Source organism: Pollicipes pollicipes, unplaced genomic scaffold, assembly GCF_011947565.3.
Source record: "Pollicipes pollicipes isolate AB1234 unplaced genomic scaffold, Ppol_2.1 Scaffold_4219;HRSCAF=4965_pilon_pilon_pilon, whole genome shotgun sequence".
Classification (NCBI taxonomy): domain Eukaryota; kingdom Metazoa; phylum Arthropoda; class Thecostraca; order Pollicipedomorpha; family Pollicipedidae; genus Pollicipes; species Pollicipes pollicipes.
Window position 1 is genome coordinate 28,452,150 of NW_023596448.1, and position 27,393 is coordinate 28,479,542.

Below are 27,393 nucleotides of genomic sequence, written 5' to 3' on the forward strand. Positions count from 1 at the left end.
CACGTGACGCGGCGCATCGGTGGTTGTTACGACACACCATCGCTCTCGGGGCGTTCACTCGCTTGCGAGCCTCCAGACTGGGTTCAGAGTTGGACCAAGTTCAGAGTGAGTGGCTTGTCGTGATGTGAATGCCGAGAAAGGCAGACTATCCCTCAGTCGGGCTCCAAACAGCATGCTTGAAGACGATGCAGGCTAGCTAATGATTAAGCCAGGTCCTGCATGTCGATGAAGCGGGTTGAAGCGACTAAACACCAACATGTCGATTATTCCCGCTCTACCAGTGCCCACCTTCTGACCGCCGGCTGCGTCTCCGTGTTTACTCAGGTCAAGGCAGCGGGAATGCAGGACACGCGCGACAACTGCTGGCGCTTCTTCATCGACAAAGTGCGCCGCACGCTGAAAGTTGTGCTCTGCTTCTCCCCGGTCGGCACGACGCTCCGAGTCCGGTATGACACTGGGAACACACCTGGCCGTTGGAAGCGGCTAGACAGCTGCGGAGCCCATCGTGTTGGTTCGGGTGTTCGCGGTAGCAATGCTCGTCTTGTTCACTTGTCCCCCGTTGCCATGTATTTCGAGAGACGTACAATCAGAACTTTCGGGTGGTGGGCTTAGTTGTCCATGCGAGTGTTTGCCTTCTGAACGGGTGCATGTGCGCTTTAGACGATTGTGATGTGCTTGATCAAAAACTTCTTTCGTTTTATGCTTGGCATGCGTGATAATGTTTTGAGTTAGACATATTCTTTTATTTCTGCAGTCACATGTGAAGTAATTACCGCGATATGCTCCATTCGATTGCGTCGTGCGCCTGGATGCCAGGACAGACACAGAAATGATATCCATTCATAGAGCTCGCAAGTTCCCGGCACTGATCAACTGCACGAACATTGACTGGTTCCACGAGTGGCCGGAAGAGGCGCTGGTGTCGGTGTCGCAGCGTTTCCTCAGTGAAGTCCGAGAGTTGCCGGTAAGGCCGACCGCGTCGAGCCGTCTAGGACAGCAATCCCAGCGTGTTGCTAGCCCCGTGTCGTCCCTCATATATATATATATATATATATATATATATATATATATATATATATATATATATGCGACAGGAACACGGCATGACATTGACACGACAACAACTGACAGAGAGCACTGACATTTTACGGACGTGCAGTGACAGAAGACGCCTTCAAATTTCGGAAAGCATATTCATTAACGAACTCTCTCCGGCTTTAAACAGACAGACAAATTCTTGCGGAACTCTTGAGCTACTAGGTGGTGGGCGGTGAGCACTTCTGATGTGATTGTGACAATGGTGTTCCCATTGTGTCTTTGTGATGTTCCCATTATGTATATATATATATATATATATATATATATATATATATATATATATATATATATATGCACAGACGTATATATACAAGTATATACCTTACATATTTATATACACATACAGGTATAACTATATATATATATATATATATATATATATATATATATATATATATATATATATAATGTGTGTGGATGCATGGATGTATGCATATGCCGTTCACGCGGCCAATGCCATGAAATCGAAGACTTACGCGTCACAAATAGGAAGCTTATGCTCACTCCGTTCCCTGCCACTGATACCAATAATTATATCCAATTATAGCAAACCTGCATGACGGTGTTTTCACAGATTTTCTGTTTGTTTTCAGGAGCCCTTGACTGCGAAGTCTGCACAATTCATGTCCTTCGTGCACGTTTCGGTCAACGAGATGTCCAAGGTGTACCTCGCTAACGACAAACGCTACAACTACACGACGCCCAAGTCCTTCCTGGAGCAGATCGCCCTCTACAGTAAGCTGCTGCGGTTCAACGTGGAGGACCTGACGTCCAAGATTAATCGTCTGGAGAATGGTCTGGAGAAACTGAGGAACACCAGCTCCCAGGTGCGTGCTGTCCCACCCTCGGCGCGGAACCCCAGTACCGCGTACTTCTGTGTGGCCGAAAGGATTCCGTGGTTGTTATGTTGCGGCATGCGAAGGGGCCGCTGGTGCGCTGTAGTGACGACGTGGGACCAAGTTCTCGGAATAGCGTAGAGGTCTTACATCCGAACTGATGGCTCTCATTTGGCACGGGTGTGACGGCAATTGTACCTTAGACATAGGTCCATGATTTCTCCGGCTAGGGGGAGACAAATGTACCATTTCTAGTCTTTATCTCAGGAGCGCGGAGATCGGAAGCGGTGGAGCGGCCATCCTGAGACGATCAGCAGCCATGTATATCTCTGGAGAGAACTGGAACATGGTGGTTAGAGATGGGCATCCCACTAGGTGCAAACATTTAAGACGTAAATTATCATTAACTTTATCTTGAATGTCAATATGAATACAACTGTTGTCTTCTTCCTTCGGCCGTGACGGACCCTGCACTCTGCTGAACGGCATCGACCAGTCATCGTTGAGCTGTCGGACTCGTGCTGTCCGGAATCTCTCCCAGCCTGTGCTGGTCCGTGGTGTTACGATCTGAGGCTGCTAATGCGGCTGTCGACCGCCAGGTGGACGATCTGAAGGCCAAGCTGGCGTCGCAGGAGGTGGAGCTGAAGATAAAGAACGAGGACGCGGACAGGTTGATTCAGATCGTCGGCAAGGAGACGGAGACGGTCACCAGAGAGAAAAACATAGGTAGCCGTTGGGGTTGGGCGGTGTCGCTGGCTTAGTTGTGGACGCTGTCCAGCAGCGTGTCATCTCCAATATTGCGGCTTGCATGAGTCACGTCCAGCAAGCCATCGGCATATGTCTGTTTGACCGTCGGCATATGTCCTGACCGTTGGCGCATGTCTGTTTGACCGTCGGTACATATCCTGACCATCGGCACATGTCCTGACCCTCGGCACTTGTCCTGACTCTCGGCACATGTCCGTCCGACTGTCGGCACATGTCCTGACCGTCGGCACATGTCCGTCTGACCGCCGGCACATGTCCGTCTGACCGCCGGCACATGTCCCGACCGCCGGCACATGTCCGTCTGACCGCCGGCACATGTCCCGACCGCCGGCACATGTCCGTCTGACTGTCGCCTCATGCCCGTCTGACCGCCGGCACATGTCCTGACCGTCGGCTCATGTCCGTCTAACCGTCGGCTCATGTCCGTCTGACCGCCGGCACATGTCCGTCTAACCGTCGGCTCATGTCCGTGTGATCGACTGCACGTGTCTGTCTGACCGTCGGCACATATCCTGACCGTTTGCCTATGTCCTGACCGTCGGCACATGTCTGTCTGACCGTCGGCTCATGTCCGTCTGACCGGCGGCACGTGTTCTGACCGCCGGCACATATCCTGACCGTTGGCTTATGTCCTGACCATCGACTCATGTCCGTCTAACCGTCGGCCTATGTCCGTCTGACCGGCGGCACATGTTCTGACCGCCGCCACATATTCTGACCGTCGGGCCATGTCCTGTCTGTTGGCTCATGTCCGTCTGACCGTCGCCACATATCCTGACCGTCGGCTCATGTCCTAGCCGTCGGTACACGTCCATTTTACAGTCGGCACATGTCCGCCTGACCGTCAGCACATGTCCTGACCGTCGGCACGTGTCCTAAACGTCAGCTCATGTCCGTCTTACCTTTGGTACGTGTCCGTTTGACCGTCAGCACATGTCCTGACTGTTGGCTCATTTCCGTCTGACTGTTGGCTCGTGTCCATTTGACTGTCGGTTCACACCCGTCTGACCGTCAGCACATGTCCTGACTGTTGGCTCATTTCCGTCTGACTGTTGGCTCGTGTCCATTTGACTGTCGGTTCACACCCGTCTGACCGTCGGCACATGTCCTGACCCTCGGCACATGTCCTGACCGTCGACTCATGTTCTGACCGTCGGCGGTGCCGACCGCCTGACCTTCGCCGGTGCCTGTCGCCAGCCGACTCCGAGGAGAAGAAGGTGGGCGTCATCACCGTGGAGGTGGGTAAGAAGCAGCGCGAGTGCGAGGCGGACCTGGCCAAGGCTCAGCCGGCGCTCATCGCCGCCAAGGACGCCCTCGACACGCTCAACAAGGTGGGCGGGAGTGGGTACCGCTCCGGACGCGTTGGGGGACGGAGCGAGCGAGACGGCACGGCGGCTCGTTTGCCACCACCACGCCAAAACGGTGTTGCAGCGGCCCTGAGAAGGCGTCTCAACAGTGGCGGAGCTTTTTCTCGCACTTGTGATGTAGGATTTACAGAAAAGATGTTTTAAGCTCGACAATTTGTTTTGATGAACACATGTCCGCAAAACTTTTCCTGTTCCCTCAAGGTGAAGAATGCTGCCTGATTGCAGCAGTATGTGTGTGTGTGTGTGTGTGTGTGTGTGTGCGTGTGTGCGTGTGCGTGTGAGTGTGCGTGTGTGTATGTGTGTGTATGTGTGTGTGTGTGCGTATGTATGTGCGTGTGTGTGCGTGTGTGCGCATGCGCGTGTGGTTGTGTTGCGTGACCGCAGCTGACGCACAGCGTGTGTGCCGCAGAACAACCTGACTGAGCTGAAGTCGTTCGGCACGCCGCCGCCGGCCGTGGTGAACGTCACAGCCGCGGTCATGGTGCTGCTCGCGCCGGGCGGCAAGGTGGCCCGCGACCGCTCCTGGAAGGCGTGCAAGGTACGGCGTGACGCTCCGAGCCGGGCGGCCGGCCGGCCGGGCGCTGTCCCGGCGTGGGGTGCCGAGGCACGAGGGACGGACTCCGGTGACATGTTCGCACAGCTCCTGGAAGGTCTGCTCTTCAGGGTCAGATGTGCGGTGCTTCCCGCTCGTGGTGCCGGGGAGAAGGGGGGGGAGGGCTGAGCAGGCTGGCTTCACCGCTGCACGTCCTGGCAATAGTTGGCGCGTGCTCGTGTGTTGTGTTGGCGGAGCGTGAGCCTGCTGTGTGCGCGCTGTGTCATCTGACGCCCGCCGCCGACGCGCCGCGGCAGGTGATGATGGCTAAGGTGGACGGCTTCCTGGACGAGCTGCGCAACTACGACAAGGAGCACATCCACCCGGATTGCCTCAAGGCCATCAAGCCGTACCTGGCCGACCCGCAGTTCAACGCCGAGTTTATCCGCTCCAAGTCGCTGGCGGCGGCAGGTCAGGCAGGAGGTTACACGGGACCGGGGCGGCGACGCGCGCCGACAGAGCCCAGCCGTCGCCGAGACGAGCGGTGGGCCCTTGCCGTGCGCCATGCATTCGTTGATTAAAAGACCAGAGAGCTGTGTCTGTATCCAGTGTTGTTCCGCCCACCACTCGACGGCCTTCACGATCGATTGTTTGCCGAAGCAGTCTGCTACGGAGCGCTGGCTTCGCGCTCGCCTTAACGGAGCCGCCGGCCGGCCGACGCCGCAGGTCTGTGCGCCTGGGTGCTGAACATCGTCAAGTTCTACGAGGTGTACTGCGAGGTGGAGCCCAAGCGCCTGGCGCTGGAGGCGGCCAACGCCGAGCTGGCCGCCGCCCAGGACAAGCTGGCCGAGATCAAGGAGCGCGTCGTGGTGAGTGGCTGGCGCGAGCCGTGGGTGGGTGCTGTGGATCCGGATCCTGCTGTGGATCAGCGCCCGGATCACCGGTGCCGCGGCCACGCTGTGGTGTTCTGCGGCGTGTGGCGTCTGTCGCATGTGGCAGAGTCTTCTGCTAGTGGGTGGGAGAGCTGGCGCGGCGCGTGCGGGGGTCTGCCGTGCTAGGGATGTGGACTGGCATCGGCTGGTGCTGCGGTCCTACTCGGCGTTCAGGCTCCCGCGTCTACCAGGCGGCCGGCGGAGGTAGACTGTGCCGCGGTGCTCCGCTGCACGGCGGGAAGCCGGTCTCACAGACGTCCGCCGGGATCACTAAGTAGTGTAAGGGCGGGGCCCGACGGGGCGGTCAACACCGCCAGTCGGGGCCTGGGAACATGGGCCCGATACGGACCAGCGGCTTGCTTAGAGGACTGGAGTGGACTTGTGTTACGTCGGCCCGGTCATGGCGGGCGGTCGTCCTCGCGGCACTTCTGTTGTTGACTCCTGTGTGGGCCCCGCACACAGCTGTCTGTCGGCTCTGAGAAGCGGGTTGGGATGGTCTGCATTGCCGTGGTCTCTGTAGTAAACAAACTGCGCATTACCTGTCAACAGCTGGCCGTCTCCCATTTCCTTGCCACATTTGCAAATATCTCTGTTTGACGAAAGCTCGCCACTTGCCCCTGCTGGCTTCGGGCTGGCTCTCTTCCTCGAACCAACCCGGCAAATGTGACGGGACCCGGAGCGACGGGAGCTGTGGGGGCCGCTCTCCCAGCTGATGGTGGCTGTGACCGTCTCAGCCCCCCCCCCCCCCAACTGACGCGCCCACGCGCCCGGCCAGGTACTGGAGGAGACGCTGGGAAAGCTGACGGCCGACTTCGAGGAGGCGACGGCGGCCAAGGTCAAGTGTCAGAAGGAGGCGGACGCCACGGCCTACGTCATCGACCTGGCCAACCGGCTGGTGGGCGGTCTGGCCTCCGAGAACGTCCGCTGGGGAGAGAGTGTCGCCAGGTTTGCGCCCGCCGCCGCCGCCGTTGATGCTGCTGCTGTTGCTGCAGCTGCTGCTGCTGCTGCTGCCGCCGGCCGGTCGGGCCGCCGGCTCAGGGACGGGGAGTTATAGGCGGCTGTCTCGGAGCCCGATCTACCAAACTGCCCCGTGAAATGACAATGTGTCTGTACAGGCGTTGCGTGTGGATTGATCAGGTGTTTGAGATTTCTTCGTTTGCGTTTAGGTCAGACTTGTCCGTTTAGTGGCGGTCTTGCTTTCAACATGCGTGACTCAAACTTGATGTTTGCTACGCATAGCCATTCCTGGGGTTATGCTCAGGCCCGCCTGCTCCGACCAGCGAGCATGCGACGGAGTGAAAGCCATGGCTTTCGGCAGCCACATTTTATGTAATAAGAGTCCGACACGTGAGATGGAGAACTGCCATGTTGCGGTCGCTGTGACAGGTACAAGGAGCAGGAGACCACCATCCCGGGGGACGTGCTGCTGGTCACCGCCTTCATCTCGTACGTGGGCTGCTTCACCAAGCAGTACAGGACGGAGCTGCTCGACAAACAGTGGTTCCCGCAGATCACCAAGCTGGAGGTAAGCGACCGCTTCCGAGGAGTAGCAATCAGGACGTGTTTCACACATGTTGCGAGGATGAACGCTTACGCATACAGAATTGGGGTTGCGACGCGGCTGTACGCAGACAGCGCGCCGGCAGTGCCGATCACCAGTGCTGCGTGTGTTGTATCCCAGCCAGCGGACGGACGCCACCATGTGACGCAGCCACTAGCCGGCTGTTGTCGGCGGCGGCGGTGTCGTGCGTCATCGCGAGTGATGACGCCGGAGCAGCGGCGTTGATCGGGGGCAGCACCGCGAGCGGTGCTGCCTTCGATCAACTGCAAGGGTGAACGGCCCGCTGTTGATACTTGTGTGTGTTCAGAAGAACGGAGTCTCGGCGTGGATGGATTGCTTTTTTGTTGGTAATGCACAAGAACGATTACACGTCTGCTGCATGGTAAGATCGATGTCGATATACGGACTTGCAAAGTCGCTGCCTCTGTCCCCTGTTTGAATGTCCTGTCTTGTCCGGGGCGATGTCAGTGCGCATCATGGCTTTAGCGGCGCTGACGTCTGGTGTCAGAGCCGCGCGTGCTGGGTCTGTCCGAGCCCGGCGGTGCACCAGGTCCGTGCGCGCCACTGCGCCGCTGCCGCCACTTGCATTATGTCCGTGCGCGCTCGACTGTGCCGCCGCCGTCGCGTGCGCCAGGTCCGCGCGTGCGCTACTGTGTCCGCAGCCGCGTGCGCCAGGTCCGTGCGCGCGCTACTACGCCGCCGCCGCCGCCGCGTGTCATGCCGGCCGCCGGCCGCCAGGTGCCGACCACGCCCGAGCTGGACCCGCTCTCGCTGCTGACGGACGAGGCGCAGATCGCCACCTGGAATAACGAGGGTCTGCCCAACGACCGCATGTCGGCGGAGAACGCCACCATCCTCACCAAGTCGGAGCGCTGGCCGCTCATGATTGATCCTCAGGTGCGGCCGCCGACGCGCTGAACCCGTCCAGCGGCTCTCCACGAGCCAGCCGGTGTAGACGGCACACGTGGGCGAGGAGCTACATGATACCAGAGCCACTCACTGTCAGTGCGGCGGGCTCGGCGCATGCGCAGACGTTGAATATCATGGCGTTGTTTTGTGGCGTTGTGTAGGTAGAGGCTAGCGCGGGGTCATCGTGCTGTCTTAAGTCGTGCTGTACTATCGCCGTTTCGAACGAACTGTGCTCGAGGGAGTTAACGCGAGCACGACGCGGCCGTCACGCGCGCCGCCCGCTCCGCCAGCTGCAAGGCATCAAGTGGATCAAGACCAGGTACGGCGCCGAGCTGAAGGTGATTCGGCTGGGCCAGCGCGGCTACATGGACGTGGTGGAGCAGGCCATCAGCGCCGGCTCCGTCGTGCTGGTGGAGAACATCGGCGAGTCGGTCGATCCCGTGCTCGACCCGCTGCTGGCGCGCAACCTCATCCGCAAGGGCAGGTACGTTCGGCCGCCCCGGCCGCCACGGCCGGCGCCGGTGGCGGAACGGCCGGCTGCCGGTGGGAAAGCGTGGGTTCGATTCTCTGCTGTGGATGCGACCGATGACCGATAGGAACGCGGCCGGCGCTGGGCCGGATGCAGGGCTGCGGGGTGACGCGCGTCATGCGCCTGTAAGAGCAGGCGAACCCGACGGCGGCCGGTCAGGTGTCCGGATCTTGTCTGGTGATGGGTTGGAGTTTCGGCAGGAACAGGCAGTGTGTTACTGGCATGGCCGAGCTGCGGTAGCCAAGGAGAAGCGAGTTTGCTTGACGTAGTCATAGCCTTCCGTAGTGCTAACCACTCGCAATGATATCCTTCCTCGGTGCTATGCTGGGTCCAAGCAGACTACACGATTTGGACGCCAGTTCTCAACAACTACAAACTCGGTACATCTGTGTAGCGACGTGCCACGGACCCGGGTCCATGTGTGCCGCTGCCGGCGTGGTGTGGCGCCACAGACTTACGTGCGCTCTGTCCGCTAGCGCCATCAAGCTGGGCGACAAGGAGGTGGAGTACAACCCGGAGTTCCGGCTGATCCTGCACACCAAGCTCGCCAACCCGCACTACAAGCCGGAGATGCAGGCGCAGACCACGCTCATCAACTTCACCGTCACCAAGGACGGCCTGGAGGACCAGCTGCTGGCCGAGGTGGTGAAGGCCGAGCGGCCCGACCTCGAGGAGCAGAAGGTAAGGTCACGCTCGCTCCGGGACGCCGGCTGATGGCCGAAGTGGTGAAGGCCGAGCGGCCCGACCTCGAGGAGCAGTAGGTAAGGTCACGCTCGCTCTGGGACACCAGCTGCTGGCCGAGGTGGTGAAGGCCGAGCGGCCCGACCTCGAGGAGCAGAAGGTAAGGTCACGCTCGCTCCGGGACACCAGCTGCCGGCCGAGGTGGCGAGGGCCCGAGGTCCGACCTCGAGGAGCAGAAGGTTAGGCCACGCTCGCTCCGGGACACCAGCTGCTGGCCGAGGTGGTAAAGGCCCGCAGGCCCAAGCTCGAAGAGCAAAGGTTACCTACACTGGTATACCCTAGGCGTTACGCGGCCGCGGCCAGACCGGTGACGTGCGTATCTGGAACGATACACGAGACAGACCACTTGTTAGGAAAGATCCGTTCTCCGGTCCCTAGCAACGTATCGGAGTGCTGACAAATGGCAAGTGATGTACTTGATTTCTGATCTTTTGGGGGCTGCAAAAATTATCACTGATCACATACCACGCTGGTTGATGAGATAATGCGAACATTATTGTGTGTGCTGTGTGCCGCAACCATCATGTTCATCTTTATAAGAATGTTCTATGATCATTCGTGCGAAAGCAAAGAATGTGGGACGGATGTGGCGTCACTTCCGAAAGAAGGGAAAGTGATATTTAGCTTCGATTCGTGCCGTAGTTCAATTATCTGAGTTGAAAATTATGTTGTGACCGGATTAAAAGTCCATAAATAGTCTTAGAAGATAACATAACTATTGTTTGTGTAAGATGGTCTAGTTCATAGCGTTGGCAAGTGGTTATGCGTGGTTAGAATAAAAATATTGGTGAGCCCTATGTTGTATTTAATGCCTGCTCAAACGGACGTTGACTGCACATGCGTTACCAGCTTGAGCGGAATCTAAGAAAGTTACAAATGTATCGGCGGCTAACTCCGCTATCTTGTCAACGCCGTACTGATTTATTTTGAACTGATGGAAGAAAAATGAAACTTTGATTGATAAACAAAAGACTGGCACTTTGAATATGCCTGTCCAACCATGATTCGTCAAAAGTTCAGAACAAGGAGTCCCCACGAAATTCTGGAATATTGAAGCAGCTTTTTTTTGGCGCTGCGCACTCGCTCCATCGATAGTTTGCGCGCACGGCGGCTTTCCGTAAAGCTTCGCAGCAACAAAATGCCGTGCGCTGCCAAATGCTACAAGGCTTCCAACATATTTGTTGAGAACGCTGGGTGATAACAAAATTGAAGCCACTTTAAAATTTAGAATGTATGGGCATTGGTGTAAACTTGACTTACGCATAATTGACCTTACTTATATCAGCTTTATGATAGAATCCTCTCCACTCTGCGTGCAGTACAATCTGACGAAGCAGCAGAACGAGTTCAAGATTCTGCTGAAGAAGTTGGAGGATAATCTGCTGTCGCGTCTGTCTTCTGCCGGCGGCAACTTCCTGGGCGACACGGAACTGGTGGAGAATCTCGAGTATACCAAGGCCACAGCTGCTGAGGTCCAAGACAAGGTCAGTGCAAACATGCCGAGATTTGGTGACGTAGGGGAAGGGGTGTTGCTTAGGGACATTATAAATAGTGTCGCGGACGTCAGAGTGTGCCGCAGTTTTGCCTAACAATACCTTTTTAATGCCTGCTTTGTGTATGAACGTTTGTCGTGGCTCAAACCGGGCGTCGTGCGAGCAATTGGTGTCAGTTGACTTGCAAAACCTTTTAAAGTTTGTTGGACAACTGAAATGGATTGCGTCTATGAGTGGAAAAACGAGTTGATGCGTAGAAAGATGTGACTTACTCCCCACGTTCACTTCGTGCCGGTCTTGTTTACCAGGAGTTTTATCGCCCGAGCTCTGATGCAGCGTCTCAGTCCACTGAGTTATGACTGAATGCAAGGAGTAAGGTGGTGTTATTTCCAGTGGTTTGGTTGGAAAGTTGTTTTTTTATTCAAAATGTGACCATTATTTCAGGCAAATAAAATTATATGGTCTGTTACTAGGTCCACTCCATTTAATATCGGGGTCGAACACGCTTTGGCTGCTGTATGAGTGAATAATACGGCTGATGCTGTGGCCGGGCGAGTGACCGGGTGACCGGGGCCAGGGCGCCGGCCGAGCGGCGTGGTGCGGTGGCCGACCGGGCTGTGGAGCGGCGTGTCGGCCGGTGCAGTCAGCGGTGACGGGAGGTGACGTCGCCGGCCCTGCCGCAGGTGATCGAGGGTCGTGAGACGTCCATCCAGATCGACGAGGCCCGCGAGCTGTACCGGCCGGCCGCCGCGCGCGCCTCCCTGCTCTATTTCATCCTCAACGACCTGCACAAGATCAACCCCATCTACCAGTTCTCGCTCAAGGTGGGCGCCGAGCTGGCTCCGGTGCTGCGAAGCTGGCTGGCCCCGGTGCAGGGCCGTCGCCGGTGTCGGCCCTGCCCGCCAGTGGCGTGGCGGACCCCCGGTGCCGGTCCGGTGCCGAGCGACGCTCGTGTCGCGCAGCAGACGCTGGTGCCGGCCTGCGGCGTTAGCCAGGCGTGCGGTGCCGGTGGCCGGTGGCCGGCGCGAGCCCAGCCGGCTCCATCACTCACGCCTCCTCTGGGGCGTGTCGTGACGGCAGCTGGTGCCGGCGAGAGTGGCTCGCGGATGGCGACAGATGGAGCCCCGTGATCGTGGCCGGCGTCGACCGGCTAGCCCACGCTACTGCCGGCGCCGCGCCGCACTCTGGGACTGACCGTGCCGATCCGTCCGCCGTACACCGGCATCATCTGCCAGGTGGAATGTGTGGACGCGGTGACGCTTCTCGCGCAGCGTCTCGCGGGTGCTCGTAAGTCGGCTCTCTGGGCGGATTGGCTCACCAGGAACCTGTTCGGCAGCACAGCGATGGTCACGTTGGCTTGGTGCCGACTCAGCCTGGGAGGAACAAACGGGTGTTGATCTCTTAATGATGCGATTTGGGCGTTCGGTCGGCCCTGGCTGGTATCGTTTGGAGTGAGCTGCTCGGTTGCGCTGTCAGACAGCACCGCGTCGGAGCGGTGTCTGCTGTCTGAGACGTCGCGGCCCTGTCTTGGAGTGGGATGGGTGGCCGCCTCAAGTGTGGACGCCGCCGCGTCCTCACGGAGCCCACCTCTCCCGCGGCAGGCGTTCAGCGTGGTGTTCCACAAGGCCATGAGCAAGGCGGAGCCGGCGGAGGAGGTGAAGGACCGCGTGGAGAACCTGATCGACAGCGTCACCTACTCGGTCTTCATGTACACCACGCGTGGTCTGTTCGAATGCGACAAGCTCATCTTCACCGCTCAGATGGCGTTCCAGGCGAGTGACGCCGTCAGCGGCTGAGGCGGGCGCGTAACTCGATTGAGCCTGCTCATGTTATCCATCTGGTTCAGTCGGTGATCGCGAACGCTCAGTGTTCTAACATTCTCAGTCGGCAGCGCTGAAGACATGCATTGATATCCTACCGTCACAATGGCACTTGATCGGCGCAGAGTAGGAGACGGAGAAACTCGGTTGATGATGTGTTAGTGACAGACTAGCTAGTTTGCTGCTGCGTTGGGCTTATCTCAAAGACATCCGTACCCTAGACTGATATTTCGCCAACCGCGCTGCCTTCGTGCTGCTTCTGACTGATCCGCTGCTTGTGCAGATACTGTTGGAGAGCAAGGAGATTCATTACTACGAGCTGGACTTCCTGCTGCGCTTCCCAATCACCCCGAACGTTACGTCCCCGGTGGACTTCCTCACCAACACATACTGGGGCGCCATCAAGTCCCTCAGCTCCCTGGAGGAGTTCAAGTGAGTCGCTGCGCCTGGTGTCTCTCACGTGCCGATAGCTCACTGCTGGGGCGGTCTGGTGTGACCGCGCTGCGGGCTGGGCTGGGATGTGCAGTGCGCATCATGCAGGGTAGCAGTCACCGTCACCGCCGTTTCTCGCTCACTGACTTCCGATGTAGTTTGTAGGCCTTGAAACAATGCATTCTTTGTGCACAGCCACTCTCTGTGCAGGGTTTATCATGCACGACACCTGCGCCTGTTGTGTGCGTTTTGGCTCAAGAGACGTCACGGAAAATGTTGGCCAGCTTGCTGCCGATGCGGCGCCCGTCCGCTGTAACGGGCCGCGCCCGGCGCCGCCGCAGGAACCTGGACCGCGACATCGAGGGCTCGGCCAAGCGCTGGAAGAAGTTCTGCGAGTCGGAGTGTCCGGAGAAGGAGAAGTTCCCGCAGGAGTGGAAGAACAAGTCGGCGCTGCAGCGACTGTGCATGATGCGCGCCTTGCGGCCAGACCGTATGACCTACGCCGTTCGGTGAGTGGTGGCCACGGCCGCGGGGGAGGGGAGGGGCACACAACCGGAGGTCCGGCACCAGTGCTGAGACGGCCGCCTCTGCGACAAGCCGCTCAGGTGGTATTACCAAACGGCGAGCTGGAAGAAGATCGTGTTATCCATCTCGTACTGTAAGTGTCGACGATCAAAACCTGCCCATTGGGTTTTGAAATATCAGTTGCCAGGTGCGTGATGAATAAGTCAAGTGTGGTTTCAGCCGTCTTTTATATCCTTGTGTGAGCGTATCATTGGGACGGCAACACGCGCCGTTAGCCTGTGCGCTGTTATGTATGTATATGTGTGTTGTTGGGGCTATGTGGCGCAACAGGCTGCTGAAGTCATATGATGTCGAGCGCCCTTCACTGTGGCCGTAGGAGCGGACGCTACGGAAAATCAAGCCCTGCATCTCTAGTTTTCAGATGCGTAGCGTAATCACTACACTAGCGGAGCCCCTGCGCATTTTTGGGCGCTTCGTAGCGATAGTGGTGACCGCTTGTGTGGCACGCCTTTGATTACAGAGCTTTCATCGAAGAAAGGCTTGGATTTAAGTACATCGAGGGCCGAAGTGTGGAGTTCTCGAAGTCGTTCGAAGAGTCGGGGCCGTCCACGCCCATCTTCTTCATCTTGTCGCCAGGCGTGGACCCGCTGAAAGTACGCCAGAGCACGCACTTACATTGTGCGGTCATCTGAACCAGACTGAATTCGCAAAATTTGTAGCTAACTTTTTGAGATGGTCATGGCCATTTATTTCTGACGCCCGCTGTGGTCAAACACACGGATGAACTGTATTGCCCCGTGACGTTCCGGTTACAGTCGTTTCCGAGAGGAGGGTGGAGACTTTGCGTCATATCTTGCTGGACATTGCCTGTCCGAGCCATTCGCGGACCGGAGGGCGTGGCGTGTCCGCATCTGTCGCTGACGCTGGCCGCCGTCGCAGGATGTGGAGAAGCTGGGCCGCAAGCTGCGCTTCACGTTCGACCACAAGAACTTCCACAGCGTGTCGCTGGGCCAGGGCCAGGAGGTGGTGGCCGAGAACGCGCTGGAGGTGGCCGCCAAGCACGGCCACTGGGTCATCTTGCAGGTGGGCGGCGCCGGCCGCGCCGAAGCCAGGCGGCGCGCGCCGGCCGCCGCCTGGCTGGGGCGCGGGGGACGCGGTATGGCGCCGTACATTTGTATTCTGAAGCGGCGCCAGCCGCGCCTAAGCCAGGCGGCGCGCGCTGGCCGCCGCCGGGCTAGGGCGCAGCGGACGCGGTATGGCGCCGTACAGTTGTATTCAGAAGCGGCGCCGGTTTGTGGCGTCGTGCCGTGCGTGCTCGCCAGCGTTACGCACGACAGGCGCGGTAGCCTCGAAGGAAGGGAGACGCGACTGCCGACGTGCCGACCTGTGCTGCACATCAGAGCAAGTGTATGATAGATACTGGTCTTGGCAGTATCTGGGTGTGTGTTGGTGTAATCTCCCACCCAGCGCAGCACCACCGACACGGTCATGTCACAGCTGGGACTGAACATTGATGCCAGCGGCTATCTGGTGCGTAGAAGCCATCTGGCATAGTGTCAGTTCCTTCCAACCTATGGGTTACAAGACAAGCATCGAGGTGTTTTTATAGCGGGGTTGACATTAGTATGTTCTAGACACCGTAACACCAATAATAATGACAAGAATATTGTCAACGCACATATTCTCTGGCCAATAATTACCTGGCGATGCGCCCAAGTGACAGGCCAGTTTGATACCCAGACCTCTTCAGACCTCCAAGCCTCGGTCTCAGACCTCCTCACACAACCATATTTAACCTAGATACTTTCCATAAGCAAAGTTTCACTGGTGTCTATGCTAGGCCACTGACCTTATTTGACCTTAGGAAAGTATAGGTGACCAGAAACCATGGGCATTGCATTTATGTACATTTGGCGATAAGTACTACGTTACTGAGCATACTCTTCAAAATATATGGTTGATCGGAGTTGTTTTAGGTAAATGACCTCCATGACCTCCATAATTTAAAAAAAAACTAGATTAGCCTGTTTGTGTCCTTGTGATCCAGAATTTCGAAATGAACGTCCAAAACTCCATAGGGTAAGGTGTTCGGTAATCAAGATATTTTACTTCTGACCCTGATAGGACCATCCTGCCCGACCCAGGTCAATGGGATTTGTCGTAGTTTTTACTGCAATTACCTAGTTTAAGAAACCGACGCAAAGCTTTATGGCTTTGTCCTGCACGCCGTTGTCGCATCATATTGAAAGATTCCTTGGGCATTGGCATCGCTAACAACAATGGCCAGACTTGAACGTTCTCAAAGTCAGTGAACTTACAAGGTGCATTTATTTGTTATATCAAGGGATCAATTATTCAGTTGTTTACAGCTGTACGACGCTTGGTGCGACTACACCATGCCGTGTGGAAATTCTTGTGGAAAATCCTCCGGGGAGCCTTAAGCTCCCCCCCCCCTCCCACAGACACACACACACACACACACACGCTCGAGTGCATTTTGACCTCGCTTACCATTACACATATTTTGGAACGGTCGATGAGTTGAATTTATTGGTACGTCTCGCGGCAGAACAGCCTGTGACGGCATTGAGAGGACCGTGAGGCGAGCCGTAGCTCGAGAGAGGAACCGGTACTGCTACGGGTCACATTTTCTCAGGGGACCATGGACGAATTCCGTACAGAAATTGACTGTCAGTATCTGGTTCTTTATCATCAAATAATCGGAAGTCGCAGTTGTGGCTGAGAAGCTCGCTGCGCCATTCGCTACAGTCAAGATAACTTCAGACACTCAAAAACACCAGCCGGTTTGCTCCGCCTGAACCAGGGCAGGTGATCAATGACCGTGCATCAGCTGTCCTGTGCAGATGGGCGAGTTGTTCGGAGGATTCAGACAAAACAGCGACCAGGCTTAAAACACCTAAGAAGAGGTGAAGTTGTCACCATTTTTACAGATGTCCATCGGTCATCGACGGGCCTTGGGTAAACGTTATGTGGTTTGTATTTGTACGTTTTTGCCACTGGCCAATCTATGTCAAAATGTGGTGACTCTTAGTCCTGGCCTGTTGGGTTAATTTACATGCATTTGCATTATCACTTGGTGCTAGTATTTCATATGTTTTACAGTCCGAAAATTTAATGCGGAGTAGTTTTTCCTGTGTTTTTGTTGGCGCTAGGACGTCAAATGTATATCAACGTCACATAAGCTCTGCAAATAGCTAAAGGATGTATCCGTATCGTGACCCGTGTGTCGAATAGAGCGGGTATTCTGCTAGATGGACTCAACGCGTCAAATAGCCCATGGTACGCAGCTGCAAATAAATCTGAACGATGGCCAATGCAAAAGATGACGGTAGACTAACGTGTCGATTTGACGACTTCGAAAGAAGTGAAGAGGACCATGTTTTGGGCCATAGGAATGCTGTTTAGACACTTGTACCTGCGGAAACTTCTTTTGCCTTGCAAGGAAAGACAGCACGCGAAGTGCCTCATATTGCTGAATACAAAGTAGAGAACGGACATGATACGAAGGTTAAGCGATGACTTTTGGCTAGGGTCACGAGGTTACATTTTTCCTACGGACGGGCGGATTTTGTGTTTCAGTTCCGTGGCACGAATCTTTGTGACCTCGAAAATGTCTACGTTGATAATTTCTCGTCTATCATAATGGGTGCCACGATACATGAACTTTCTGATGTCAACTTCAACTAGGAAATCGCCTGGAGGCATTTCTCGTGACCCATACGCCGGATGGACCTGATAGTGTGCCAGGTGGATTTTACACGACTGAGAAGCCTGAGTGTCGGTCTTCAGTAAAGCCTGAGACATCACCGTCCTTAGTTGCCATGCTGATACTTCGCCGGGTGGGGAACCACACCTGTTGTTGCCGCTCACCGTGCCGATGTCGGAGAGGCGGGGAACGTCTGACCGTCGGCCGCTGTCCCGTTAGAACATCCACCTGGTGAAGAACTGGCTGCCGCGACTGGAGAAGCGGTTGGAGACCAACAGCCAGTCGGGGCACAAAAAGTACCGCGTGTTCATGTCGGCAGAGCCGGCGCCCACGCCGGACGCGCACATCATACCGCAGGTGAGTCGGGCACCTGGCCAGTGCTGGTGGCCGCGGCTCGCACTGCAGGCGAAGACCAGCTGGTGCGCCGCTGCTGCTGCGGTTCTGAGCCTCACCGCGACCAACCCGTATTACGTGGAAGTAACGCGGCACAGTCTAACAGTCCAGAGCGGCAGAGCATTTATTTAGCGAAGGATTTGGTGCTGAAGGTTGTGTTTTGGCCTCTCGGAGTACGCCGCAGTGACCAAACCCACTTTGGTGAGCTAAGTGGCCACGTCATTCATTGAGTTCTTGATACACATTACTCTTTTCTCAAATTCACCACTACGATCAGCAAGTAGCATTTGATATGCTAGCATTTTTTAGGTGCTTTTGAAGCGGTACTTCGTGTACTGGACGACTTCGCCTTGGCCCGAGTCACCGTCAGGGGGAGGGGGGGGGGAGTCTGGGGTTACGCGGCCCAGAGAACTCAGCTGACGTGCTCTTTCCACCGGCGAAATGTTGACAACTCGCTCATCGCAGGGAATCCTGGAGTCGGCGATTAAGATAACGAACGAGCCCCCGACAGGGATGTTCGCAAACCTGCACAAGGCGCTGGACAACTTCACGCAGGTCAGCGCAGCCCGTCTTCCGTCGGAAAAGCCGGACGCTGGAGTTGTGCTGCTCGATGCGCCTTCGAAGAATACATCGCCGCACATTACATGTTTTCAGCAGCTAATAGTGGCGACACCAGCGTGATTTTGTCTTTAAATGAGATTACTACCGTAAAGTGAATCATTGTGACGCGATGTTAGTCGCCGCTGCATCTTTCGCCGATGCGAGTACCGACTTTCACCGATGCGAGTGCCGACTTTCACCGATGCGAGTGCCGACATTCACCGATGAGGGTGCCGACATTCACCGATGCGAGTGCCGAAGTTCATTGATGCGAGTGCCGACATTCACCGATGAGAGTACCGACATTCACCGATGCGAGTGCCGACATTCATTGATGCGAGTGCCGACTTTTACCGATGCGAGTGCCGACATTCACTGATGCGAGTACCGACATTCACCGATGCGAGTGCCAACATTCACTGATGCGAGTGCCGACTTTTACCGATGCGAGTCCGACATTCACCGAACCAGTGACGCCATGCAGGGCCATTAACCGCGCCGTACTCCGCTGCAGGACACGCTGGAGATGTGCACCAAGGAGGCCGAGTTCAAGTCGATCCTGTTCTCGCTCTGCTACTTCCACGCGGTGGTAGCCGAGCGTAGGAAGTTCGGGCCGCAGGGCTGGAACCGGCCCTACCCCTTCAACGTCGGTACGGCCGGAGCGGCAGGGCGGGCTGTCGGCGGGATAACGGCGATGGGGGGGGGGAGGGGGTCAGCTGGGAGTGCCAGCTCCCGACGACAGAGACGTGGCCATTTCACACCGCTACGGTCACTGCTACCGTGCACGGTGTATGCCGGTGCTGCCAAAACGGCTCACCTGATCAATCACTGCTTCATTTGGTATGGAATAGAGTGCGGGCCGGTGACAGCCATAGCGGAAGCAGGCCGAGTCATTCTAACGATGTCTCGGCGTTTTCACGTTGATATCTGCTTGTCCACGCGACAATTAATTCATGTTGGTACAACTTCTTTTCTACATCAGCTCGGCCGCACCATTACCTTGTGTGTCAGCTCAACGGCATTGCAACGTCTTTATGACGGGATGGTGCGCGTGGCGATGGCCGGTACAGCGGCGGTCGTGGTCTGCGTCTGACGCGCCCGCCCGGCCCGCCGCAGGCGACCTGACCATCAGCGTCAACGTGCTCTTCAACTACCTGGAGGCCAACAGCAAGGTACCGTGGGAGGACCTGCGCTACCTGTTCGGCGAGATCATGTACGGCGGCCACATCACCGACGACTGGGACCGCCGGCTCTGCCGCACCTACCTCGAGGTCTACATGCACCCAGACCAGGTGGGTGCGCGCCGGCGGCCGCGCCGCGTCTCCGGCGGCCGCCACCGGCGGTGTGGTCGGAGCGCTGGTTCGGCGGGCGGCGTGACGCTGGAGACGTCGGCCCCGAAGTCGGCAGGCCAGCGGCCGCTCGCTGCTGAGGTGTCGGCGCCGGAATGGCGTACGCCGGGCTCGGGACAGCGGGTTTGTTGGGTGTTTATGCAGGCACGTGGGCTGCAGAGAGCCACGAAATCGCGAGAGAGTGATCACTGCACCCTCTGGAATGAGAAGTGGAAATTACTAGTGTTGGAACTTAGGGATTCTGGACGATGAATTTTAGGTCAGATTAGGTCCAACAATGTGAAAATCCAGATTTTTTTACAAGTGCTCCCAGACATCCTCGCGCAACCGCCTGAAATCTGGAAACCTTTTCTAAGCAAAATGTCAGTGGTGTTTATTTCAGATCAGTGGCCTTGTTGGCCTTTAGCTGATGGTTACTGAAAACTTACGCGATCGTTTTTGATTTTCGAATTTGAATAAGCGCCAAGGATTACGATAAGCGGTATATTCCTGAGCACAAAATGTTGATCTGGGTTAGTTTAGGTCAACGACCTACTCTGTCCGTCAAGAAATCCATGGATGATGTCTGCTGCAGTCTCTGTTATGGGGAAATTTGAAATAAGCATCAGAAACTAACCAAAAAAGCGCGCTCCAAAAAAGGCAGGTTGGTTTTCACCTCGGCTAACCTTCATACCTCATCCAAGGTCAATGAAATTTTCCGTTATCCTTAATCTAGTGTTCTACTTGTCTACAAAACTATTCGAGATGCATGGCTGTGCATAGCACTCCGTTGTCGTACCAGATCGAACTATTCACTAGAGATCGCCTTCGCTGACAGCTATGGCCTAACTGACCGGTCATACGTCAGCGATATTGCAAGGTGCATCTAATTTATATATCAAAGATCCGCTGTTCAACTGCCTGCAGCTACACAATGTTGGCTCGACTGCACCGCGCCTTTCGTAAATTAGTCTGGAAAAAACCCTGGGGCTGAACTTGACCCCCACTCTAATGCATTTTAGCAGAGGAGGTGGCGTATGTGTCGCGGCGTCTCGGGTGATACCGTGTTGTGCCGAGGTGTCAGCAGCACTGCTGACCAGCGCAGCACTGGTCTACCCGCTCCGGGGAGGCTGTGCTCCTGGCCAGTGCGTTGCTGACCAGCGCAGCACTGGTTTGCCCGCTCCGGGGAGACTGTGCTCCTGGCCAGCGCGTTGCTGACCAGCGCAGCACTGGTCTGCCCGCTCCGGGGAGGCGGTGCTCCCGGCTGACGCGCCGCTGACCGGCGCAGCACTGCTCAGCCCGCTCCGGCTGAGGCCGTGTTCCCGGCCGGCGCGTTGCTGACCGCGCCGCCGCCGGTCCTCAGCTGGAGGGCGACCTGTTCTTCGCGCCGGGCTTCGCCAGCCCGCCCAACTCCGACTACAAGGGCTACCACGCGTACGTGGACGAGATGCTGCCGCCAGAGTCGCCCTACCTGTACGGCCTCCATCCCAACGCTGAGATCGGTGAGTGGCGCCGGCAGGGGCCGCAGGATCGGCCCCGTGGCTGGCTGGGTGGCTGCTTGCCCCGCACCGGCAGGCCGAGACACATGTCCAGTCGCCAGAGCTCCAGACTCATGACGCAATTCGGCGGGTTGCCGGGTTTGCGTTTTGATATTCACACGCTGGGGAGATGCGTGCAGTGTGATAGTTTCCACAGTCGGACGTGAGCCCGCGACGCGCAAGACGATAATCCTTCCAGCGATGCAGTACCAGGAAGTGCAGAGCTGCTGCCGCCCTACTTCTGCGTACTGTGCTTACACTTACTCACACGCACACTCATTCTCACTCACACTGTGAAGAGCCGGTGTGGGCGGCGCTGGCCGCCAGTACGGCTGGCGCTGCCCTGCGGCAGCCACGGCTGACGGCCCTGGCGTCTCGCTCTCGTATCCGCCAGGGTTTCTGACGGCCACCTCCGACAACCTGTTCCGCATCGTGTTCGAGCTGCAGCCGCGTGACTCGGGCGGAGGCGGTGGCGTCACCACCACCCGAGAGGAGAAGGTGAGTCAGTGACTCGGGGGAGACGATTCCCTGATTCGGGGGGAGGGAGCTGAGTGCCGCCCGGCCGGATACGGCAAGTGCGACCTGTTCGGAAGTGCTCTTGGCTGCGTTGATGCTTCAATAGTTGTCGTATACTGTTGGGATGCCGTGTGCATGTGATAACCCTACTTCGGCGCAGTGTTTGCCCATTCCGTGTAACGTCCGCGCACTATTGCGGGTGAGCTCCAGCCCCCGCCGTGCCTTGCGCGGCCCGGCGCCGTCGCCCTGACCTCGACGCCCGGTCACCAGGTCAAGCAGATCCTGGACGACATCGTGGACAAGCTGCCGGACGAGTTCAACATGTCAGAGATCATGGGCAAGGTGGAGGAGCGCACGCCGTATGTGGTGGTGGCGTTCCAGGTACGGTGCCGTCGGGCCTGGACGCGTGGAGCTCCGCCAAATGATCGCCACTCTGTCGTCCAAAGGTGGAACCCCGTATGTTCACTTCTGGCCATTTTGCGTTTTTTATGCCAGTTGATTCGTCTTCTCGCGCTGAATTGTGATATTCAAACCAGTAGTTGAGATTTTCACAAAATTTTAGCTGAAAAAGGCATGAAAGTGTGTACAAATTTCAACTGATGGTTTAAATAACCGAGTTCAGCGTAAGTAGACGAATCAGATGACATAAAAAACGCAAAATGCCCAAAAATCAACATATGGGGTTTACATTTGGACAGCAGCACCGTCGTGCGCGGCTGCTCGGAGGATAGATTTGAAGCGGTGGTCGACGGTGCTGACACCTACCGAGTAACCAGCTCAGCTCGTAGTAACCAACTCGTAACTCAGCAGTAGTCTATGTGTGCTGGGGTGCGCGTGCTGAGTCAGCGACGGCGGCCGTTTCAGGAGTGTGAGCGCATGAACATGCTGACGGGTGAGATCCGGAGGTCGCTGAAGGAGCTGGACCTGGGTCTGAAGGTAGGCACGCGCCGGGATGTGCCGGGCGTGGGACCCTCGACCGTCCGTCCAGACAGCCGCGGCGGACTTGCCCCGTAACATGTACTGTCGTGTGAGTGGGTCCGTACATCCAGATAATGATGTTTGCGATGCGTACTGACGGCTCCTTGGGGGTTGTTATTTTGTATTGGTGTTTTCGGGCGCGTCGACTGCAATGGTCATTTTTCACCCAGTCTCTTCGAGGTTAACGCGCATTGGAAAACAGTCTCGATTCTGCTTCCGACCAATACCCGCTTCTGCCGTGCTCACCGAGACAACTGCACTTGCCTGCGGCGGCGTTCGTGCGTCTCCAGGCGCGCTCAGTGTGTCTCCAGACGCGCTCAGCGTGTCTCCAGACGCGTTCAGTGTGTCTCCAGATGCGCTCAGTGCGTCTCCAGACGCACTCAGTGCGTCTCCAGATGCGCTCAGTGTGTCTCCAGACGCGCTCAGTGTGTCTCCAGATGCGCTCAGTGTGTCTCCAGATGCGCTCAGCGTGTCTCCAGACGCGCTCAGTGCGTCTTCAGACGCGCTCAGTGTGTCTCCAGACGCGCTCAGTGTGTCTCCAGACGCGCTCAGTGTGTCTCCAGATGCGCTCAGTGTGTCTCCAGATGCGCTCAGTGCGTCTTCAGATGCGCTCAGTGTGTCTCCAGACGCGCTCAGTGTGTCTCCAGATGCGCTCAGCGTGTCTCCAGACGCGCTCAGTGCGTCTTCAGACGCGATCAGTGTGCCGCCACGTCCCCGCGGCCGAGCCGGAGGGAGTCTGCTGTCTGCCGTCCGGCGCCACCTGCCCGCCGGACTGAGCGGGCTGGGCGCTGCCGCAGGGCGAGCTCACAATCACGGCCGAAATGGAGGACCTGGGCAACTCGCTGTTCATGGACGCCGTGCCGGCCTCGTGGACCAAGCGGGCGTACGCCTCCATGCTGGGCCTCACCGTCTGGTACTCGGACCTGCTGCTGCGCGTGCGCGAGCTGGAGAGCTGGACCTCCGACTTCCAGGTGCGGCTCGCCCGGGGCGCGGTGCACCGGGATCGGGGTGTCACGTGGTGGTTTCACTAAACGGCCCTTCACAGCCGCGCTCGCACAAACCGGGCTCCGTGCTCCGGTGTCCAGGCGTCATACTGTAGCTTTTCATATCAAACCGCAGCGAGTTTCCGGCAGCTGGAGACTTGAGCCCCCCTCGAAGTGTGGAGCCCAATTGCTTCATCGCCTCATCTTTATCAACCGGCAGCGACGCCCACTGCCAGTGGTGCGATTGCTATTGCAATGCGTGCTGTGTGCCCGTCTGTATAACGCCGCCGATGTATGTGAATCCCGCAGCAGCATTTTTGTACCGACGGCTGGGTGACCGGGGTAAGTCATATATGCGTGCAGTTGGGAGGAACCGCTCCCGTGTGTCGGCTCCCGTCTGACCGTGTCTCGGCTCCTGTCTGACCCTGTCTCGGCTCCCGTCTGACCGTGTCTCGGCTCCTGTCCGGTCCTGTCTCGGCTCCCGTCTGACCGTGTCTCGGCTCCCGTCTGACCGTGTCTCGGCTCCCGTCTGACCTTGTCTCGGCTCCCGTCTGACCGTGTCTCGGCTCCTGTCCGGTCCTGTCTCGGCTCCCGTCTGGCCGTGTCTCAGCTCCCGTCTGACCGTGTCTCGGCTCCCGTCTGACCATGTCTCGGCTCCCGTCTGACCGTGTCTCAGCTCCCGTCTGACCGTTTCTCAGCTCCTGTCTGACCGTGTCTCGGCTCCCGTCTGACCGTGTCTCAGCTCCTGTCTGACCGTGTCTCGGCTCCCGTCTGACCGTGTCTCGGCTCCCGCCTGGCCGTGTCTCGGCTGCCGTCTGACCGTGTCTCGGCTCCCGTCTGACCGTGTCCCGGCTCCCGCCTGGCCGTGTCTCGGCTGTCGTCTGACCGTGTCTCGGCTCCCGTCTGATCGTGTCTCGGCTCCCATCTGACCGTGTCCCGGCTCCCGTCTGACCGTGTCTCGGCTCCCGTCTGACCGTGTCTCGGCTCCCGTCTGACCGTGTCTCGGCTCCTGTCTGACCGTGTCTCGGCTCCCGCCTGACCGTGCCGTGTCTCCACGTCTCGGCAGCTGCCGGCGTCCGTGTGGCTGGCCGGCTTCTTCAACCCTCAGTCGTTCCTCACGGCCATCATGCAGAGCACGGCCCGCAAGAATGAGTGGCCGCTCGACCGGATGTGTCTGCAGTGTGACGTCACCAAGAAAAACAAGGAGGACTTCTCGTAAGCCGTCGGCTCCGACTGCCAGCTCTCTGGTCTGCGACGTGTCCGGCCGGGTGTTGGGGCGCTGACTGACGGCTGGCGATTTGTGCCTCGGAGGTCATCCATGATAAGGCCGAACATTTTCTTTAAACTTTTATCAAAAGCTACGCGTACAAAGCATGAGTCTGAGCGAGGGGATATCTGTTGGTTGTGGACCACAGGTTTTCAGAACGCAGAAACGCAACTACAGAAACGCTTTGTCGTTTTTCATAGACGCAGCTTTTCAGCTCGCCTACCCGCCAATTTCTGACGCGTGATTTTGGCTTTGTTATGGGTCAGACTTGGCAAGCTTTTTTGGCTAAAAAATTCTGGCAAAATAATGTATTTTTGGCTGTTCCATAAGTCTTGAAATCATCCCAAAACTGAAGTGCGCTGCCAAACACAAATCAACAATAAAACAAAAATATTTGTATGCTTATTAAGTCTAGCCAGCATTAACTGACGCATCAAATGCGCAGCAGTCGTTGAAAGTGAAAAAGTAGTAGCATATTTTGTCTATGTCTGCAGAAGATGCAATTTGCGATCACCACTGCAGGGCGCCTTCAATACAATTTCCACCCTTTTCCTTCTCACGTATAGCTGAAAATTGTTCCCACAGTGTCTCAGATCTACTTTGGTGCAGGATCAATTTATCGTGCGGGTACTTTGATTGCTGCTCTCGGAGTAACATTACTGGTATGGCAAAACAGTGTCATAAAACAATGTTATGTGTTAGATGACAGCTACGCGCTATTTCATCCATAGTGTAATGTATAGGTCTGTAATTAAGATGAGGTGATAAAAATGCATATTGTATTAAATGAATGTTCAAAGGCTGAAGATGGATCAGCATTATAAAATGGCGAGCTTTCGCGGGCTGGATCGCTAGCTAGGCGGGCTTTGACTCACTAGCTTGGCTGAGCTGCGGACCGATACTCTTTTGGAAAGCTGTGCCTGTAGTTACGGTCGTCATCACGACCAGGCCACGGGGCCAGCCGGCTCATACGGCCGGTGGGGCCAGCGCCGGTGCGGGCCGCGCCGAGCCGGACCGGCGGCCGACTGAGCGGACCGCGCTGACTGCCGCAGCTCGGCGCCGCGCGAGGGCGCCTACGTGCACGGCCTGTTCATGGAGGGCGCCCGCTGGGACACCGGCGCCAACTCCATCATGGACTCCAAGCTCAAGGAGCTCTACCCTGTTATGCCAGTTATCTTCATCAAAGTATGTGACGCACCGCCGCGCGAGCATAGCGCGCTTTAAGCAGTCGAATGGCGGCTCGTACCGCACTCACTCGCTGTGCGGAAATACCTGTGACATTTACTCGATGTTTGTCTCAGGGATAGTCATGCTGGATGGCCAGGTTCTCAAATGCCCGCGATTTCAATCCCTGTGGGGTTGCACGGTGATAAATGTGCGATTCTCGATTATTCCATACAGTCCTGTTTTTGGACGCTTTCACAGCACTTGTTGTTTGCGGTCAGGTTGCAACCGTTATCAGAACTTACAATGGACATTGACCGAGGTCTTTTGTCTACCAGGCGATGACCCAGGATAAACAGGACACGAGGAACATCTACGAGTGTCCCGTCTACAAGACGCGCATGCGCGGTCCCACCTTCGTCTGGACGTTCAACCTGAAGACCAAAGAGAAGGCCAGCAAGTGGATCCTCGCCGGGGTGGCTTTGCTCCTTCAGATCTAGTCGAGAGACGCTCGCTGGCACGTGCTGCGGCAGCGGGTGGACGGGCACCGCTCGAACATGCCGGTGCTAAGAAGATGTCGTTTTTGTGTTGCTCGATTATCGGGTGACGCTCGGACTGATCGAGTAATCATGGCGCCGATTGACAGTATCGAGGAGATTTTGCGCTTCTTCCGCTGCGCTCCTACCGCATGCAGATAAATAATAAGTTGTAAAAGGTTATCCCCTCCTAAGCCGCTGTTGAGACTGTGACGCTGCTCGTTTGTTAAAGCACGTGATGAAATTCCGTATGGTCTTGTCCTTGTAGAGCACCGCGTCACCGTCTTCGTTTTCCGATGTAGCGAGCACCAGGATGTGCATCCTGCTCGGCAGGGTTAGCAGGGCGCCGTTGTTAGTAAAATGGAGCTGGACGGTCCGAGTCTAAATCACATGGCGAATATACAGGTGTGAAGATGTGTCTGATATCGGGGAAGCTACACGGCAGCCTCTCGCACAGGCCGTGCTCGCCCGGTGCCGGCCTTGGAGTGTTCTCGTGCTTCAGCCTTGGGGTGTCCCCGTGCTCCGGACGGCTTCAGACCCACCACACGTAAGAGGTGCCAGCTGCACTGAATCTCCCGCGACCTCATCCCCTTTGACAGAACCCCTGAGGTATTCCCGGCGTACAGTGACTGCAAAAACGAAAGCCCACGCCTTTGAAATGTGTTGGCTGCAATACAAACCGGTGAAACAAGTAAACGCACGTAATGCCGTGTGCATCACTGCACCCCAAACGGCGGGTGTCAAGTTCGAGATGCCCACCAGTGGCAGATTTACTGTTGGCGTGATAGGCGAGTGTAGGCCTCACCAGGCTTTCTCGCGA

At 56.8% G+C, this 27,393-nt stretch overlaps 1 protein-coding gene across 1 annotated transcript in view; it reads left to right on the forward strand.

Moving 5' to 3' along the window:
* The window catches only part of LOC119094866 (dynein beta chain, ciliary), a 91,225-nt gene extending 64,412 nt beyond the window's left edge, over positions 1–26,813 (forward strand). Inside the window, exons 62-93 of the mRNA XM_037217783.1 lie at positions 325–446; positions 847–964; positions 1,692–1,925; positions 2,534–2,660; positions 3,900–4,033; positions 4,479–4,607; positions 4,919–5,072; positions 5,328–5,470; positions 6,309–6,478; positions 6,920–7,058; positions 7,833–7,991; positions 8,294–8,487; positions 9,009–9,213; positions 10,593–10,757; positions 11,450–11,590; positions 12,368–12,538; positions 12,870–13,018; positions 13,360–13,527; positions 14,064–14,196; positions 14,483–14,626; positions 17,490–17,627; positions 18,129–18,218; positions 18,778–18,913; positions 19,380–19,555; positions 20,955–21,093; positions 21,524–21,627; positions 21,916–22,026; positions 22,510–22,581; positions 23,421–23,594; positions 24,673–24,821; positions 25,926–26,058; positions 26,376–26,813. Coding sequence (XP_037073678.1) covers positions 325–446; positions 847–964; positions 1,692–1,925; positions 2,534–2,660; positions 3,900–4,033; positions 4,479–4,607; positions 4,919–5,072; positions 5,328–5,470; positions 6,309–6,478; positions 6,920–7,058; positions 7,833–7,991; positions 8,294–8,487; positions 9,009–9,213; positions 10,593–10,757; positions 11,450–11,590; positions 12,368–12,538; positions 12,870–13,018; positions 13,360–13,527; positions 14,064–14,196; positions 14,483–14,626; positions 17,490–17,627; positions 18,129–18,218; positions 18,778–18,913; positions 19,380–19,555; positions 20,955–21,093; positions 21,524–21,627; positions 21,916–22,026; positions 22,510–22,581; positions 23,421–23,594; positions 24,673–24,821; positions 25,926–26,058; positions 26,376–26,537 — 4,683 coding nt within the window. The 3' untranslated portion in view covers positions 26,538–26,813. The remainder of the gene's footprint in view (positions 1–324; positions 447–846; positions 965–1,691; positions 1,926–2,533; positions 2,661–3,899; positions 4,034–4,478; positions 4,608–4,918; positions 5,073–5,327; positions 5,471–6,308; positions 6,479–6,919; positions 7,059–7,832; positions 7,992–8,293; positions 8,488–9,008; positions 9,214–10,592; positions 10,758–11,449; positions 11,591–12,367; positions 12,539–12,869; positions 13,019–13,359; positions 13,528–14,063; positions 14,197–14,482; positions 14,627–17,489; positions 17,628–18,128; positions 18,219–18,777; positions 18,914–19,379; positions 19,556–20,954; positions 21,094–21,523; positions 21,628–21,915; positions 22,027–22,509; positions 22,582–23,420; positions 23,595–24,672; positions 24,822–25,925; positions 26,059–26,375) is intronic.
* Positions 26,814–27,393: the final 580 nt, after the last annotated feature.